A 17,873-nucleotide genomic window follows, 5' to 3' on the forward strand; every position below is an offset into this window, starting at 1 on the left:
CATGTGTGTAATAAGCCCTTTTTATGGCTTTGTACACCAATTGTAGATTTATGTGCATATTTATAATCTGTCTTGACATTAAAAATGAATCTTCTGGTGTGATGATGGAGACTTTAAATTTATGAAATAGCCCTCATATGTTGACACATTAGTCACAAAAGGTAATTAGCAAACTATTAATAGAATTATAGATTGCTTTGGCAATCTTGCAGTATCTGGGAGTCTAGACTGTACGAGTCTGTTACCCAAGGTATCGTCCACCCATGGACATCATATGATATTGTGGCTTAACAAGAAGCACATGTGTTGATGACTGTGATAAATAACTATGCACTGTTTTATTTTATATTACTACATTGATTTTTAATGTTTGGTACAAAGAGATGTTTAAATAAAAACGGTACTATTTTGATGACCAAGCTGCTCTCTATAAATATTTATAGCTACTAAAATTATTAGCCTGCTTCCCTTAGATTGATCAACCAATATATGTCACCATTAATAGTTGTAGTTTTACTATTTTAAACATAATAGAGACTTGATTCTCCTTTAACAGGAGTTTTTAGCACTGTGCAATTTATTCTTAGTGCTAACCTCTTTACCATTTGCCAGTACGTTTGAACCTTATGTACTGTATATATCTTTTACACACTACAACTATTTATCGTTATATGAACCTGGACTAAGTGAAAGATATTTTCTATTTATTGGTGGGTTTTGTGTGTAGCTCTCTAATGGGTGGATGTTTGAATGGTTGGCGAGTGCATCAACAGATAGATGAATGTGACTTATAAATGTTTACAGAGAATAGGTTGTGGCTTGAGAAAAAAAGAGTAAGAGCCAAGGGACCTCTCTTCCTCAAAGTGTCGTGTGTTGCTTCAATCTGCCATCCATAGCTTCACTTCCATATAACTGACAGTGCATGTGAACGGATGCCCACAGTATTTTTAAAAATGATTTTATTATTATTATTTGGTATCAATACAAACAGTTATATGGTAAGTCAAGCCATGGTGTCTACACAGTAAAATATTAGGGTGAATTGGAGGTCAACAGTATTACTTAATAATCAACTCCCAAGACATGCAGGGTAAGTTCCTGATTGCATCTGGATTGCCCCTTTGCGCTTTAAACCCCGCCAGAGCTTACATGTATAATCACATGAATGTGCATTCTTTAGTCTCCTCTGCGCCCAATCTCTGGGATGACTTTGTGCAAAGCAAGTGTTCCAAATGATTCTGGGACAAGAGTAAAGCAAAAGGGAAGAACTGAGGGAGTAATAAAATCTAACCTCCCCGACTGGATGAACCAAAGAATAAAAGGTAAAAAAAAGTACGAAAGAGTACAACTGATCTGTCTCAGGGAATCAGTCCTCGGGCAGCAGGGGACGGACTGGGGGAGCATGTCTCAGTATGTGTCAATTGTGTGTCTGTCAAGTGGATTTTATCAGAGTTAGTGGTCTCTACATACGAAGGTGGGACATGTGATCCACCTCACACATCAGCCTAGAGAGTATAATCTGTGTGGTATCGCCATCATAGAGCTATGCTGGTATACTTAAGTCATCTAATTGCTTACTGTAGGAGCAGCCACCCTCCGCTCATCTGGGTCACCATCCTGGGTCTCCTCATCTCACTCCTCTTCTGCCTCTGGATGCTCCAAGTCCCCTAGTACCTCCGTCCACAAATCTGCTATAAGGCAGCTCCTAACCCCTCTTGCATCTTGCCTGATGAGGGCTTTCTTCTGCTCTGGCCCAAGTGGTAATGTCTCTGACCCATACCTCTAATACTGGTCCTGACCCATACCTCTAATACTGGTCCTGTACCCCATTTCCACGTCATTGCTATTCTATGTTTGGCCAGAATGAGGGCCAGGTTCAGGAACCTAGTGCCCACTTTACATGTTTTTGATCTGGAGTACCCTCCTAAAAGGCAAGTGTGAGGGAGAGAGTGTCCCAATGCTGTATGCAACTAGAGGAGTACTGCAGTCCAAAACAATTGAAGGGTAGCACACCCACATATCATATGACTAAAATCAGCATCAAACAGTTGACACCTGGGACATTAGTGAGGTTTCCCACCATATATGACTATTAGTCTGGGGAGTAAGCTATGTCATATGTACAAAGTTGAAGTGCATACATTTCAGCCTCATATTGTGATATACTTTCTTAGGGTATGCCAATATTCTATTCCATTCCCTATCTGTGACCTCACAGCCTAAGACTCTTTCCTGCCTCATATCATACAGAGATCTATAAAACCATGTCACCAGGTATCCCACCAATCCCATAGAAAGCAAAGGCTGGAGCACTGCATTTGCCATGGGTTCCACCTACCTCTCCTCCCACAAATCTGTAAAAGTCTGCACTAGTGCTTCATAGTTCAGAAATTGTCCCTGGGGCAATGCGTATTGTTCTGTTAATTCTTCCAGTGGTATAAGGGTGCTTAATTGTTAACAGTCACCTGACATCGTCAATCCATCCTCCATCCACTCTGAGAGTTGGGCAGCAGAGAAACAAGTAATAGGGTCACCATGTGGTAGTCCTACCAGTGGCATGATAGGGGTGTAAAGCGGAACCTTCTAGGTCTGAACTGTGCAATGACTCCAGCACTGTAAGGCTACCATTAGTAGGGTACTCAGTTGTAGAATAGCCACTTCATCCCTGGTGTGGTGTCAAACCCAGGAGAACTAACTTGTCTCTCTGCGACCCATCAAGCCATCTGGCCACCCACTGCAGTTGTGCTGCCGGGTAGTACAGCTCAAAATCATCCCTCCCTTATCCTCCCTTCTCTGGCTGACATTTCAGGACCTCCAGTGACACCCTGTGGAGACCCTGTGGCAACCCCTTCCCATATTAATTCCCAGAGTAGGACATACAACTGCCTGAAACAGGTCACAGGCACCCTGATTGGGAGGTTTGTGAAACAATTCAACAGGAGAGGAGGCGTCATTCTATTGGGCTATTGATATTCGGGCCATGATGGGTAATCTTAGGGATCTCCAAAAGGTGGGACAGGAGTGAACTGCTTTGCACAGGTTACCCTCCGTTAGGTCATCTCGGGTGTGGTATATCTGAAAAGCCAGATATTTAAAGGTTGTGGGTGCCCACACAAGTCCTGTTGGAAGGGCAAGCAGTTGGTGCACATTCAGCCTACAGGGGAAAAGGCAGGTTTTGGTTCTGTTGACCCATAGGCCCAAAAGTGCCCCAAACTCCTCTAGGTGTCGGAATGCAGCCGGAGCTCCAGTACGGCCATCAGACAGATAAAAAAGGAGATCATCCTCATAAAGAAAGATGATCTGTTATGCCCATCTATCACTATGCCACTGCCACCACCTTCCCATCTACATAACTCTGCTAGAGGATCGATGGCTAAGGCAAATAGAAGAGGAGATAAGGGGCAACCCTGCCTCGCAACCCGGAATATGTCCTAATTGACAGATTTCACTTTGCTGGTCCTAACCTGTGATATTGGCCCAGTATAGAGAAGTGTGACCCATTTAATCTAAACCTCTCCCATTCCCATTTAACTCATTATTTTCATCAAGAATTCCCACTGTATGGAATCAAAGGCCTTCTCGAGGGCTACTGACATAAGCATTACCCTCTGGACCGTTCACACTGTTGGGCTCATAAAGAACATGGTATAGCCTCCTGAGATTAAGGGAGGTGCTGTGGTTTAGTATAAAGCATTTTGATCCCTATGTATCAGGGCCAGCATATATGGTAGCAATCTATATGCCAGCTCTTTACTCAGAATATTGAAGTCCATGTTTAACATGAACAGTGGGAGGAACGCAGATGTAAGTGCACCATAGACCTTAAGTTTGAGTCTCACTTGTCGTGGAGTCAGGCAGGTGACCTAATGAATGTCCACAGTAGGCCAAGAATTTCCTCCATGGTGCTATGGTCAGTTTTATGCACGAAGTACGCCCAATCATGCCATTATATCAAGAATGCTCGCAATGTGCTAAGAATTACCTCAATTAGGGTAGGGTCAGGGTAATCCTGGAAAAGCCACATTAGGCTTTAGGTTGCCTTGCGCACATCTGGGAATGAAATATAAATATTCCCATGGCCTCCTATTCCATCTGTGCATTCGCACATAGCATAGTAATTTGCACAAGAGACGTGCAGCCTCCTGTGCAAATGCAGTTTTATTTCTACAGCAAAACCTTTTCAGCATGGAGATAGACCTTCCCCTGCACCCACAGTAAAACTAGAGATGATGTGTTCCCGTTCTCATCCTGGATGGGGAGTTCCTGCTGTCTTTGGCTGTAGTAAATGTCTGACCGTTTCTAGGGTGGAAAGGGGTCAGAGAAGAGTTTGGGATTTCCCTCACACGTACATATTTGTCAGAGATGCCAAATTCTGAGAGAAAACCAGACCTTGGAATGTCCACTTTCCAAATGTTGAGTGGAATTAACTTCTGGGGATTGCTCTGCATTTGTAGTCGATAAATCTGCAGCAGTAAATGCACTTATGCCTGCCAAGAATCCCTTTATAAATTCCTAGCTGGTGTGAGAGAGGTATTTCTGGTTAAAATCTTGTGCATACTCCCAAACATACGTTTGCAAACAAGCCCATATGATTTTGAATTTTGTTTGGCAAGTTTTCAGTGTTATTTAAAAGTTTTGTTATCTGTTATAATGAGATTGTCTGTGTATTCTTTAATCTAGCTACTAGTACAGTATACCGCTTGAAAAAAAGAGCATGAACAACAGATGGTATTCTACATTGTAGTTTTACTTGATGTAGTGAGTGAATTGCCTGACTTTGTCTCACAATGTTACAAGTGGTGCAAGTTTTGGTTTGGAGCAAAGACAACCTCATTCACAGGCTCTTTCCCAGTGACTCTAAAGTTTGTTGTTCGCTCTCACCTAAAATTAAATTTAACATTTCTCGATGACGACAACCTCTTCGAACTGTATTTGTCATGCAATTTTTTTCAGTGTTTAGTTATTTCTGTTGCTACATTTTCTACATTTAGGTGGCGGTTTTGCCTATATTTCCCTGTTTTATTATTTTGCTTTGTTACACTTCTTCTGTTTGTTTCTGGTACTTTATTTTCTTTATGTCGTATTCCAGTTTACGCAGTGACAGGATCCATTGTAGCCCAGTGCTTCTAATTAAATGCCTACTGTATCCAGAGACACCGCATGCCTTTTTAAATAAGTGCAGTACAGCCACCAAATCCGCCGGGCATGTACCATGGGAGCGGCTAAACATTGGCCAAAGCAGACTTATACGCACCTGGCTGGGGTAGGATATGTTCTTCCGATTTTCTTGATTGTCTGGTAGTATTCAGTGCGTTTTTCGCCGCCTGCCAAACACATGAATGAAACTGTGTAAATACTCGTACCAAGAACTGCTTGCCGTAGACCAGTGCTTTCCAAACTTTTTAGAACCCCATCCACTTTTTTAGTACAACAACCTTTTGCAACCCGTCTAGTTTTAATGGACGTGAGGTGGGCGATTTTTTTAAGTAACTAAAGCATTGTGTGGTAGCACATTGTCATTTAGGGACAGCACCTTTTCCATTGAAATAGTCACTAAATTTGCACAGACATACCGTTTTATTGATCAAACTATATTGCAAGCAACTGATAATGTGTGCAAATTGGGTTTCAGTGAATATGCATTTATTATTTGTGCATTCCCAAGTAAAGAGGCCCGATTTGTTCTGATTCAACTAAAATCTTTGCTTCCATTACACTTCAGCCTTTCAAAAAATGTGCTTCATTTTTGCTTTCCTAACTGCTGAATGGATACATTTCACCGCCAGGTATTATGTTTATGTTTTTGTGCATTAAGAAAAAATGACATCCTGCAGTCTTTCCTTCCACACTTCATGTACCTCAGCAAGATTGTCACATAATTCACTTTACTTTTCTTTCTCTGATTGAAAGTAAGAGGAGTTTGTAAATACCAGTCCTCATGTTAAAAAAAAATAGCACATGATGAAGCCTGACCTTTGGTATCCCTATTTGAAGCGCAGCAAATATGACAAGATAAATACAGAATTCAAAGGCATCTTTATTTATTGCTTTGACTTTTGTGACCCACCAAAAATCACCTGGGTTGGGAACCACAGTTTGGCAAACCCTGCCCCAAACACATTGTGCAATGACGTAGCTAACATGTTCATTGGAAGCAACACCTCACATTGGTTAATAGGGGTTCAAATCAGAGCTGTCTACCAGTAAACCAGTGTGTGGATCTTTCCTATGTACGCCTAATCTAACCCCTATTTTTCAGCAGATTAAAATGAAGTAAGACTACAATGTAAAGCACAGGGCCGAGTGGGAGGCAAAAAGGGTACAGAAAGATACCTTGAGCTCGATTTAGTAAGGGTTATGTGGGTACTCGCTCAGCATTGTCCCATTTTGCTCTATGCCAGCAGGCTTTTTCAATAGTAAGTACATCTTTCCCCTCATCATTAAATAACCCTCTTGGACTTTCTGCTGATAACACCACATTTAATTAAACTTGGCCGGGGGAATCATACCTTTTTGGCGATTCATGGCTTCTGCTGTGTAAAAGGGGTTGTCCTAGATACATGCTAAAGCTATTTTAATTTCAATTTTATTACCTTACAGTACAAAACTTTCATGGGAATTAGATCAGTATAACAAAAAAATAAGTTAAAATAAGGCCAAATGAAGAGTAAATAAATAGGGTTTAGTGGTATTAAAAATAGGGTGGACAGAAAAGAAAAAGAGAGGGGTGGAAAATTTAAACAGGCATTGGTAAAGACAGTAAACCTGTCTTTAATGTGCCAACAGATTAAACACCTCGTTCATAAATGTTGCTAACATTTTGCATGCACAAATGCTGTTTAAATAAAGCATTGCCTGCAGCATTTGATAATGTTGGGAAAAGAGTATCACAAATCATTACATTCTGTATAGAACGCATAATCAAAATAAAAAATGAAATGTGACAAACAGCAGAATGATTGTATTCAGATGTAAAACAGTCCCTCATGTATTCCAATCAAAGCACTTCTGGGAAGGTGGTATGAGGCACCATGTAGCCAACAGCATGAGGTGAGAGAGGGATATTCAGGTAGAGACAAAGACTGCAGACTTCTCTATGTATATTTTAAATAATTATTAACAATAAATCTTGCAGAAAGCTGCACTGTCAACCTAGTCCTAAAGGGAAGCATGGGGTTTGCTTGTTGATTATATAAATAAAATAAACCTATGTATATCTTAATGTAAATGATGTAATTAGACACATTTATTTACTTAGTATATGCAACTTGCAGGCATAGGTTGAATATAATTGTAGGGAAAATATGTTTGTAGATGAAGCAACACTACCATCTAAAGACTATAATAATATTAATATTTATGTTCATTTATGCGGTTCTGTATAGCATGAAGTTGCAGCAAGAGTGTTAGAGCACTATACAAAAGAGCCCACGAGAAAACATAAGAATTGAATGCAGGAAATAAACGAGAAGGAGTATAGGTAAATATACTGGTAATATCCAGGGTCAGAACAAAATAAGCAGAAGTTAAAGCAAAGTCACTAGCAGCCGCTCTAGTACAATCAAAATGTCTGAGGTACAGGAGGATTTTGTGTATGATTTTTGATGTTTTCAAGACCTGGGGTGGTACGGACATCAGGAAGAGTTGAACAGCAAATACTTCTGATGCTAGCCAAGAATGATTGCTTCAAATACCATTCTTTTCTAACTGTAGGAGGCTCAAGAAGAAGGGATTGAGCATTTCTTGATCCTTGCCAGCCACCAGAGATTTTAAGGCCCATATTTATACTTTTTGACGCTAAACTGCGCTAACGCAGTTTAGCGTCAAAAAGTTTTGCGCCGGCTAACGCCATTCTGAAGCGCCATGCGGGCGCCGTATTTATTGAATGGCGTTAGCCGGCGCAAGCAGACCGGCGCTGCCTGGTGTGCGCGAGAAAAACCACGTACACCAGGCAGCGCCGGCGTAGGGGGAAAATGGCGCATGGGCGTCTTAAAATGGGGCAAGTCAGGTTACGTCGAAAAATTTGTCGTAACCCGACTTGCGCCATTTATTTTCGACGCCCATCCCCCATCAACATGACTCCTATCATTGTAAAGATAGGAGTCATGCCCCCTTGCCCAATGGCCATGCCCAGGGGACTTCTGTCCCCTGGGCATGGTCATTGGGCATAGTGGCATGTAGGGGGGCACAAATCAGGCCCCCCTATGCCAAAAAAAATTATTAAAAAAAAATTAAAAAAAACTTACCTGAACTTACCTGAATGTCCCTGGGGTGGGTCCCTCCAGCCTTGGGTGTCCTCCTGGGGTGGGCAAGGGTGGCAGGGGGGGTCCCTGGGGGCAGGGGAGGGCACTCTGGGCTCATTTTGAGCCCACTTGTCCCTTAACGCCATGCCTGACCCAGGCGTTAAAAAGCGGCGCAAATGCGCCGTTTTTAGCCACGCCCACTCCCGGGCGTCTCTTTTGCCCGGGAGTATAAATACCACGTAAAGGCCTGGGAGTCATTTTTTAGACGGGAACGCCTCCCTTGCATATCATTAACGCAAGGAAGGGGTTCACGCTAAAAAATGACGCACATTCCGGGAACTTTGGCGCTATTCGCCTCTAACGCCATAGTATAAATATGGCGTTAGTTGGCGTTAGTTTAGCGTCGAATTTGCGTCGAAAAAAACGACGCAAATTCGGCGCAAACGGAGTATAAATACGGCCCTAAGTTTCTCCATGGGAGACTGGATGGGCGATGGAGTTTATTTTAAATTGTACTTAAGTTTCCATGGAGATCCACTGAAAATATGTTAGGACCGAGTTAACGTGGTGGAATATTTTCCAACCTGAAGCAAGCAGAAGCAGTTAGCACCGCTTTGATAGGTGCAAGATGATCATTGGGAAGGTATATAAAAAGATAATTCCCATAGTTAAGTCTGGAAAGTTCAGGTACAAGGGGATAAAATATTGGCTTTTGATCCTGGTCAGGAATGAATTGCCTGATGCACAAGAGTAGTTTGGGTTAATAGGTTGAACTTTTAGGCATTGCAGAAATTTGTAAATGTAGGTTACACTTGTAGTCTAGGGTGACAGATTTGGCAGTGTCCACAATGGTTGGTTTGCAATCTAGATGAGTATGTGGACTCATTCCAAGGCTGTATGGAAATATTGGACTTTTTGTTGAGATTAATCCAAACTTAAGGGCATATTTACAAGCCCCTTTCGCCTCTTAGCCCTGCCGTAGTGTCATTTTTTTTACGCTAAGGTAGTGCTAACCAGTCCCCCAGCCTGCGCCATATTTATAAAGTAGCTCAATGCAAGCATTGCACCACTTTGTAACCCCTTGCGCCACATTATGCCTGCGTCAGGTATAATGTATGCAAGGGGGAGTTCCCCCGTAGGGAGGCCCGAAAAAATGGCAGAGTGAAATTTACAAGATTTCACTGCGCTTTTCTAGTGTAATTTTTTAACGCCTGCTCAGGGCAGGCCTTAAAGTGACGCTAGTGCATTAGCCTGTGGGCCTTTCTGTGCTTTTCTGGACCAGTGGCAAAATCTTTGGTACTAGTCCATCAAAGCGCCACAATAGCATAAAACATTCTGACACTATTGTCCTAACGTGCGCAAGGGAACTGGTGAATTAGAGACGATGCTCCAGTTCCTTGTAAATATGCCCCTTACTTTTTAAAGGTCATGTTTTGGGTGATGATTCAACATCTGTCTTCGGACGTTTTTGACAATTTTGAAGAGCAGTAAAATATAATTAGGGTAGATGATTTTCCTATATATTCGGATATTGTCAGTTTATTGATGGTTCAGTGTTTAAAACGTTTGTTGGATGGGCCCAAGTGATTTACCTAAGAATTAAAATAAGTTGGTGACAGGGTGGATCCTGTAGGGACCTCTTTTTCAGGTTGGCTCTGCTGAATAAAACTTTGATGATTTTTATTGCTTGGATTTGGTTTGGCAGGTATGAGGAGAACCACTTTAGTACCACACTAACAATGCCCATTCGATTCTTAAGGCTATAATTCGGGGGATATGGTTGACTGTATCAAATAAAGCTACAAAGTCATGGAGCACATTTAAGTAGGGCAGACATGGGTCCAGGAAAAAGATCATCGACAATTTGTAGAAGAGCAGTGGCAGTGCTTCAACCCTGTCTGAAACAGATTGAAAATGCCCAGAAGACTCTTTGTTTGGATGTTGTGAGATATTTGGGAAGCAGCACAGCTTGCAATCACTTTTCCCAGGAAAGGTAGCCCGTATGGAGGGCAGGCGCTATTGGGGGCACTGGGATTCACCTATGCTTTCTTCAGAATAGGTAAGGCTTGACTAGTTTTCAAACAGTTAAGAAATATGCCTTGCATACGTTCACAAAACGAGTCCAGTTTGTTAACAAGTGTTTGGCCACTTCTATACAAACGTTACTGAGCAGCTGATGCTCCAAGGAAACTGTAAAATTAGAGAAGGATGTCTGCGCTTTCATGATTAGATTCTCATCAGTCAGCTGATCAGTGATTGAAGGAAGTGAGAATTCTGTAGATATGCGTTTTTTTCAATAAAGAAGTTTACGAATTCTTTACATCTAGAATTGGGGACTCCATTTAGGCTGGTCATGGAGGTGCTATTGACAATATGGGTCATTTTTGGTAATGTCCAAAAGAGGTTTGTTATGTGATAATTTGGACCTGAAAATGGGTTTTGTAGTTGCTTTCTGGCAGTGCTAAGCGGAGCCAGAGTCTCAAGAGTAGGGTATTGCTTACAAGTGTTCTCTGTTCTCCTGATGGATTTTCTTTCTTCATGGTGATCTTTCAAGACCCAAAGGGCAAAACATTTCATTCTTCTTGCTTTTGAAAAGAGCACCCATAAAGTTTTCTGTTTTTATTGACCACGAGATTTGCAGTGGGTGAATGCAAAGGTAAAAGGGAGCTAAGAATGGTGGGAGCAATCGATCGAGATGTGGTCATTTATGTAAAGATGCAGATCTATGGCAATGATCATATTGAGTACAGATGCTTTGCAGAGCGTGCTCGATGTCTTGAACAAACATAGAACGCTGTTTTGTTTGCATTGCCCAGTGCAAATTCACAGAGAAAGATGCTTTTCCCAAGAAATATGTTTTTCTTTCTTGGCAGAAGGTAGATGATGTTCAGTCTATGTGCAGAGCTAGTGTGGGCAGAGAGGTTTAGTGATAAGCATTACAGAGGTGATATTGGTCACTAAGGAGTCGGTTGTGCTGTATTATATTATTGTTGATATCTGCAGATCTTCACGATCACATCAAAGGGTAGCGTAGAGTAGAGGGAAGAAAAGATCAACAACATCATGAGACGCGCTGAGGATGTTTAGATGATACTTGACTGCTAAATGGCAACTATGCAACAGATAATGAAGGGAGGAGTAGATGGTTTTAGAAAAAGGGGTGGCTAGTGTTTCCATAGGTACATCCATGAAGTTGAAATGATCTAACTTCCCAGATGCCATATGAGCTGAAGGTGGTCTGTGGTTAGAGATCTGGGGAACTGGGAAGTCAATTTAGGGTTGGACAGGAGCAACATTGAAAGCCACAGGTAGGCTTTCATAGCTTTCCACAAGGTCTGGGGGTTCACCATCCTCAAGATAGGATCCCTTAGTTGAGTGAAAAGGTTGTGGTTGCTTTAAGCACCCGAGTAAAATAATGTTTTGATGCATATTTGTTCCTCTGTTTCTTTCATACAGTCTGAACTGTGTTTACAACTGTCTTCAAGAAGTCTGTCTCACTTTTCTCCATGCCAGTGTAGTCTGGACTCTATTTGGTAGTTAAAAGTGTAAACTACACCTGAGGCGAAAGCACAGTGAACGCAGTATTTACATATGCTACTAACGTGAGCCTTTTGTTCATGTGTCACTGTTTCTTCTACTCCTTTTAATACTGTTTAAGTTTACAACTGTCTTTAAGGCATGTTGTTCAGCTTCTCAGTATGGTGGTGAACATGTTGAAGTGAGGTGGAGCTGCAGAAAGCTGCTGAATTTGCTAGGCCTGCTAGGCTTAGGTGGCACGGACACAATATCTACATTTGCACTTCGAAGGATCCATAATTATTTTTTTCATAAAGATAAAGTGATATGGTGAGTGGGGAATAACAGTTGGTGATGCATGGGGTAGGCAGAGAGTTGTGCAAGGAGGAGGTCCTCGTTCCAAATCCCCTTACAAAATGATTAGAGAGAGCATCTTTGAGCCTTCTGTTTTTCCGGCCATGCCTCCAGTGAAGGTATTTTCAATAATTTGGGAAGGAGAGGGAGCAAGAACCTGGAAATCACCATTAATGTTGATTTTTTAAAAAAAAATTGTATATGTAATAAAACATTCATACCAGAAACGTTATTGATTGTAACAAACTGGTAAATTAGAAATAGCATAAAGTGACTGCATAAGTGGGTGAGGGAAAAGATTGTGATAAAAAACGTAACGTAAATTTGCATTTTTTACTTCAGACGTATTTCTAATTTTAGGCACGAGGTGAAATAACTTACTAAGTATAGTTATGTGACATGGCTGCGTTGGTGAAACAGGTCTCTAGGTTATGTGGCCTGAAAACCTAACAATTATGATCACATCCCATCCCATCTGTTTCCTTTGACGGTGCACAGTGTAGCTCACTTGTTTATTAGTCCCACAGTAATACATTTTGTCACTACCCAATCAGTGATATGAGATTTGCCCCTTCCTTCGATCTTCAAGTTGCAAGGTAATGGGAATAATTTTTCCAGGTACAAGAGACCAGACTGTGAGTCTGAAAGAAGAGAAGTACAACGTTATATTCTTTTAGGGAAATGCTGGTGGCCACAGCAGGTAGCTTCCAGTTGTTGTAAGTTGATACATTTTTCACCACCCTGCAGAAATGGAGAAAGTACATACCAGCCCTTAGCAAAGGTGTGGAATATGTAGTGCCGAGGCTGCAGTTGTTAGGAGAAACCTCCAACAGAGGTGGACAGTTGTGTGGAGCAGACCCCAGAGGCTATGCTTGTTTGGCTCATCTTCTACATAGGAGGTGGGTGCACGGAACAGTGACGAGCAAATGTAGAAGATGCATCAATTGGACTCCACCAGATGGGGTGCAAGGGACAGCCAAGCATAAACAGAGGATGCCTGGAGCAGCCAGTGTTGATGTGAAGCATTTATAGTCTAGCGCCCATAAAAGTGGAGGAGCGATTGAGTAGCCTAGGTCAGACATTATGAATGCTTGGTGCATCCCTAGTAGACGTGAAGGGTGCATAGAAGATCCCTAAGTCAATGTACATAATGAATAGTACACTAGCCAGTAGATGTGAGGAGCAATGTTTAGTAGAGGGAAATGGTGCATGCAGCATCTTCTTGTAGATGTGGTAAATTCATGGAGTGGCCGCCAGTAAAGGTGGCTATTGCTCTGAGCGATCCACAGTAAACTCAAGGGATACATACAGCTTGCTGGTATTGAGGCGAGAAAGAAATAGGGCTGAGACAGAGTTAATTGCACATTATGGGGCATATTTCCAAGCCCCTAGCGCCACCAGAGCACCACGTTTTGTAACACTCCGGTGGCGCTGTGCACTGCACCATATTTACAAGGCGGCGCTAAGCTGCTTTTTGTGGCTTAACGCAGCCTTGTAAATATGGGCCCCACCGACACAGTTTTCTGCGGCAGAGGGGGTGCAATGGGTGTTTCTGTGGGCGTTCCACTGCAACACCCATTGCTTTTGATGCTGCTCCAGATTTACAAGAATTGTAAATCTGTAGCAGTGCCAAAAACTAACGCCACCCCAGGGGTGGTGTTAGCATGACGTAACGAGGAGAAATAGTTTTATTTCTCCTCGTTTTTACTTTTTCCATGTGTGCTGCATTTTTCAGCACACATAGAAAGAGCAAAACGCCATGAATGATTGTGTATGTCCAAACAATCATTCAATAATGACAATTTGCTACTTGTATGTTTGCTGCATTCTGCGGCACATATAGAAATGCCAAATCTCCATTGTAGATTGTTTATGTGCACCTTCCTGCACATAAACAATCGTTCCATTCAACGCAGACACCCTTGCACTTTGGTACAAGGATGCCTGTGTTGGCGCTGGCTGCTAAATTTAGCACCATTACTAGGGGAAACACAGGAGTGCAGCATATATTTGTAAATACAGGGCATTCCTGCATTTCAGAACTGATGCAGCACGGCGCTGTCAATTTTGGCGCAGCAACGCGCTGTGGCAGTTCCTTGTAAACCTGGCCCTAAGTTTCCTTATATTTCAGCAACAGCAGGTGTGCCTTCTAGATCAGCACAGATATTGATATGCATGAAATACGTTAAGCTTAGGTATCTACATTCAAAACACGTCAAACATTTATGCAGGATTTATTCACAAGAGTAAGATGCCAATAGCATCTATTTCTTCTATTTCTAACATGACAGTTTTATTTCTATGCTAATTTTAACATATTAATTATCTAGGGTTAGGGTGATATTGCATCATTACTGATGAGATGCAAATGTATGACAGTGCGGTGAGATTGTGTGAGTTAGACATACATTAGGACAGGAGAGTGTCTGGTTAGCAATGCCGTACTTGGAAGGAGAGGCTGCTGCATTTATTCTATTAAGATTTCTACTGACAATGTTAGTTGGCACTGTACAGTCTAAAACTGCACACGGAAAGCCAACTTTTATTGTTTTGCAATTGTAGCAGGCTTTTTTAAATAATTTAGTCAGAAATAAAAATGGAAGCTAGACGTATTGGCTTTGCCAATACTTGTTGGCATTTCTGCCCTCCTCCCCTGAAGTTTTAAAGAGGATCATCCCTTCACCCAGGCCACCTCACGCTAGTCCAGTCACAATGTGTAGTGTCTCTTCCTGCTCTCTGAAGAGAAACCTTTCCAGAAATAAAATAGGTGTCTGTGGTTGACTGAGCAAGAAGGGTCTGTTACCATCACCGCATTGTATGTAATCTGTCAGCCGCCGCCAGTCTTTTGTGTCCTCGACTGGCACTCGCCGATGAGCTCTGAGATGAGAGGCTTTGGGTTACCTGTAATAGATCTCTATTCTCCTCTTACCCCTATCACTTTGCAAGCAGGAAGCGCCCATTAACTTTGAATGGTGGTCCACCTCTGACAATCCACCCTGGAGCCGTAATATGAGGACCTGGTTAAATGTTGCGTGCAAAGCAAGGTCTGAAGCTGTGTTAGTCAAGCTACACAGTCTCCCGTGCTGCAGGTTTGTTGCTTTCATTGCAGTACCTGAACATATTTTCTTCCATCATTCAGTGCTTAAGCTTCTTACCTTCTTTGTACTACATGGGCAGGAACAAGTATGAGGATTCAGAGCTTATGCGCTGTGTGCGCCGTATACTTAAACCTTGAATAGGAGTGGCCAGCGAGGGATGTAACATTTATCACACCTGTTAAATTCTGATTCCCCTTTTTTTACAATATGAGCTCTCTAAATTGGGCATTACAAGCAGATCTAGGTGCTTTCCAGATCAAAAACTGCATGTTCACAATGTGTATTAAACTCCCCCCCCCCCACCTTCCCGATTGAACTTCGGCAGTTTTGACTCGCATACATCTATATGGGGAGGCTGAGGTTATCACACGGGAGAATTACCGGATCTAGTAAGCCCCTAAGCAAACAGGTGTTTGCACAGTAGTCGTTAATGACCAGGGCACTCAAAGTCAAGTCCTTAGTCAATTAAAAGGTACTAACTCATTGGTTACGTGAAAATATGTTGCACCCTGACCCTCAAAATCCATGTTCGAATTAGCATCAACTTTTAAAAAGGCATGTAAAACAAGCAATTTCGTGGATTAAATCGATGTTTTCTCCCCAAAACATTGCAGATGTGTACTGCGTTTACTTCATGTGGACAAAATAGCTATCCCAAGCAAAGTTTCATGTCTTCTGGTTCCAGTACACTCTCACAGTCCCCAAATCCAAAACCAGCCATGCTTTCCTGCACATGCCTCGTTGCATCCTCCTAGATTGCCGGCTGCAAGACTAAGGGCATAAACCTCTAATTTATTACAAATCACTAACATTGGGTAATTCAAGCTACAGCTTTTCTGCTAACCCTTTTGACGCCCTACTGGTTGTACAATTATCCAAACCTGAGCATCCTTTTCTGTCTGAATAAACCATTCATTGCACTTTAAATTATCAAAATACCTAATTATTTTTACATTATGGTGAGTAAATTAAAATGAACCCATAAACGGAATAGTTGGGCATTTTACCATCATTATTGTCTCTCTGACGACTATGGCACTTTATCAGCAGTATTCCCCCAAATGTAAGCTCAAGGCCTTCATTTCGGCATTTGTACTGTGACATTGCATCAGACTATGCAATTGTTCTGAGCTTTGGCAAATCTTGATGAAGCTAAAAGTGTATGTTCCTCCATAAAGTTTTGTGTACCCACAATTTGTATTTGTGCACAGTTTCTTGGAAAATCTCTTACAAAAACTATATTCAGGGGGACAGTGGTGGAAATGATCATGCGGAATGGCACTTTTTTTTTTTTACATCGAATTATATAAATGAGTTAATGCGCACTTCCAACAATAAAGGGAGGAGGTGTTGGTGTGTTGTTGTACAGTGAACAGAGACATTTGACACATTCATACATGGAAGTAATAGAGGATCAACTTGAATACCTTTAATGGTATAAAGGCACAGCCTGCAGTTAACGTGATCATGTCCAACCTAATGCTAGGAAGAATAAGCATTGGTGAAATTTGTTCCTCAATTTTCAGGCGTAAAAAAATTGGACACAATCTGTGCCAAACTACTTTTGGGTTCGTTGCAGCTTCAAAAAGAAGCATTAGAAGAGCCTGTAGGTTTTGCTGTAAACGGCAAAAACATGTAAATACAGACATTTATAGGTGCTGTTTACATGTGTTGTATGCAACATGTTTTTAGCACATTAAAGCCTGTCCTACTGGCTTCCACATTTCTGGGAAAACCAAAGCAAAAATGGATTGCTTTCTATATAGAATGAAAATAGGTGATATAGATTTGAATGTAACAAACAAGAGTGATTGATCGCTGAGTGCGCTTTTCATGTGAAAAATAGTCCCTTGTGCATTCTTCCTTCATTGCAGAATGATTCACAAAAAAGCCAATAGTATGAGGCGAAGGAGTGATTCTCCTTGGAGTGAAGCCAAAGCCTACTCTATGTATTTGTTAAAGAATCTGCAAAAATATGTTGGAAGCAACTGTGCTGTCAAGCCAGACCTACCGAACAGTGCTTTTGTCGCACAGCCATTCAAGACATCTGCATCCGCAAAGATGGGAAAAATGGCTGCAGTCTGCACCAGGATTACTGCACAGTTCAGGTCTGAGGTGAGGGGGGAAATGATTGGCTTGCAGGTAGCTGGAATCCAGAAAAGTAATCCTTAACCCGCATTATGCTAGCATAGCATACATTTTACATTTTCTTCGTGAAATCAAACTACTTTGATTGTCTGCAATTTTCTACACTTTTTTAGTAATTTTCAGGGCCTACATGGAAGTTCCCTCTACCTGCAAATGGCACCATTGTACTCACCTGCAATGTCCCAGACTTTAAAGGAGTACTTTTATCTGACTAAAACGTATCCTAGAAATGCCCACACTACTGCTGTTTCTGCAAAAAAAAGTCAGGATAGGAAATGCAAAAGAGAGGGCGCTCTTATTTGTGTCTGTTCTGGGGATGTATACCCCACACTCTCTAACCAATGAAGGGAAAATAAATCTAAAAAGGACGTTTAGTGATATTTGCCCATCCGTTCTTGGTTTAATCAAGGGATTCTCTCATTTTAGTTTTGGTTGCACTGCACGTTTGTGCTGAATAAAGTGTGCTACTCTCCGAAAAGCGCTTTGATGCCTCATCAGGGGTAGTAAGCGCTAT

General features: G+C 41.7%; 1 protein-coding gene across 4 annotated transcripts in view; it reads right to left on the minus strand.

Moving 5' to 3' along the window:
• CCDC200 (coiled-coil domain containing 200) overlaps window positions 1-17,873 on the minus strand; it is a 40,469-nt gene that overhangs the window by 13,174 nt on the left and 9,422 nt on the right. For all 4 annotated transcript variants that reach the window (XM_069242376.1, XM_069242374.1, XM_069242375.1 and 1 more), the window contains exon 3: window positions 5,255-5,324. In XM_069242376.1, the coding sequence (XP_069098477.1) occupies window positions 5,255-5,324 (70 nt within the window). The remainder of the gene's footprint in view (window positions 1-5,254; window positions 5,325-17,873) is intronic.

The sequence above is a fragment of the Pleurodeles waltl genome, chromosome 6 (assembly GCF_031143425.1).
Source record: "Pleurodeles waltl isolate 20211129_DDA chromosome 6, aPleWal1.hap1.20221129, whole genome shotgun sequence".
In the NCBI taxonomy this organism is placed as follows: Eukaryota; Metazoa; Chordata; class Amphibia; order Caudata; family Salamandridae; genus Pleurodeles; species Pleurodeles waltl.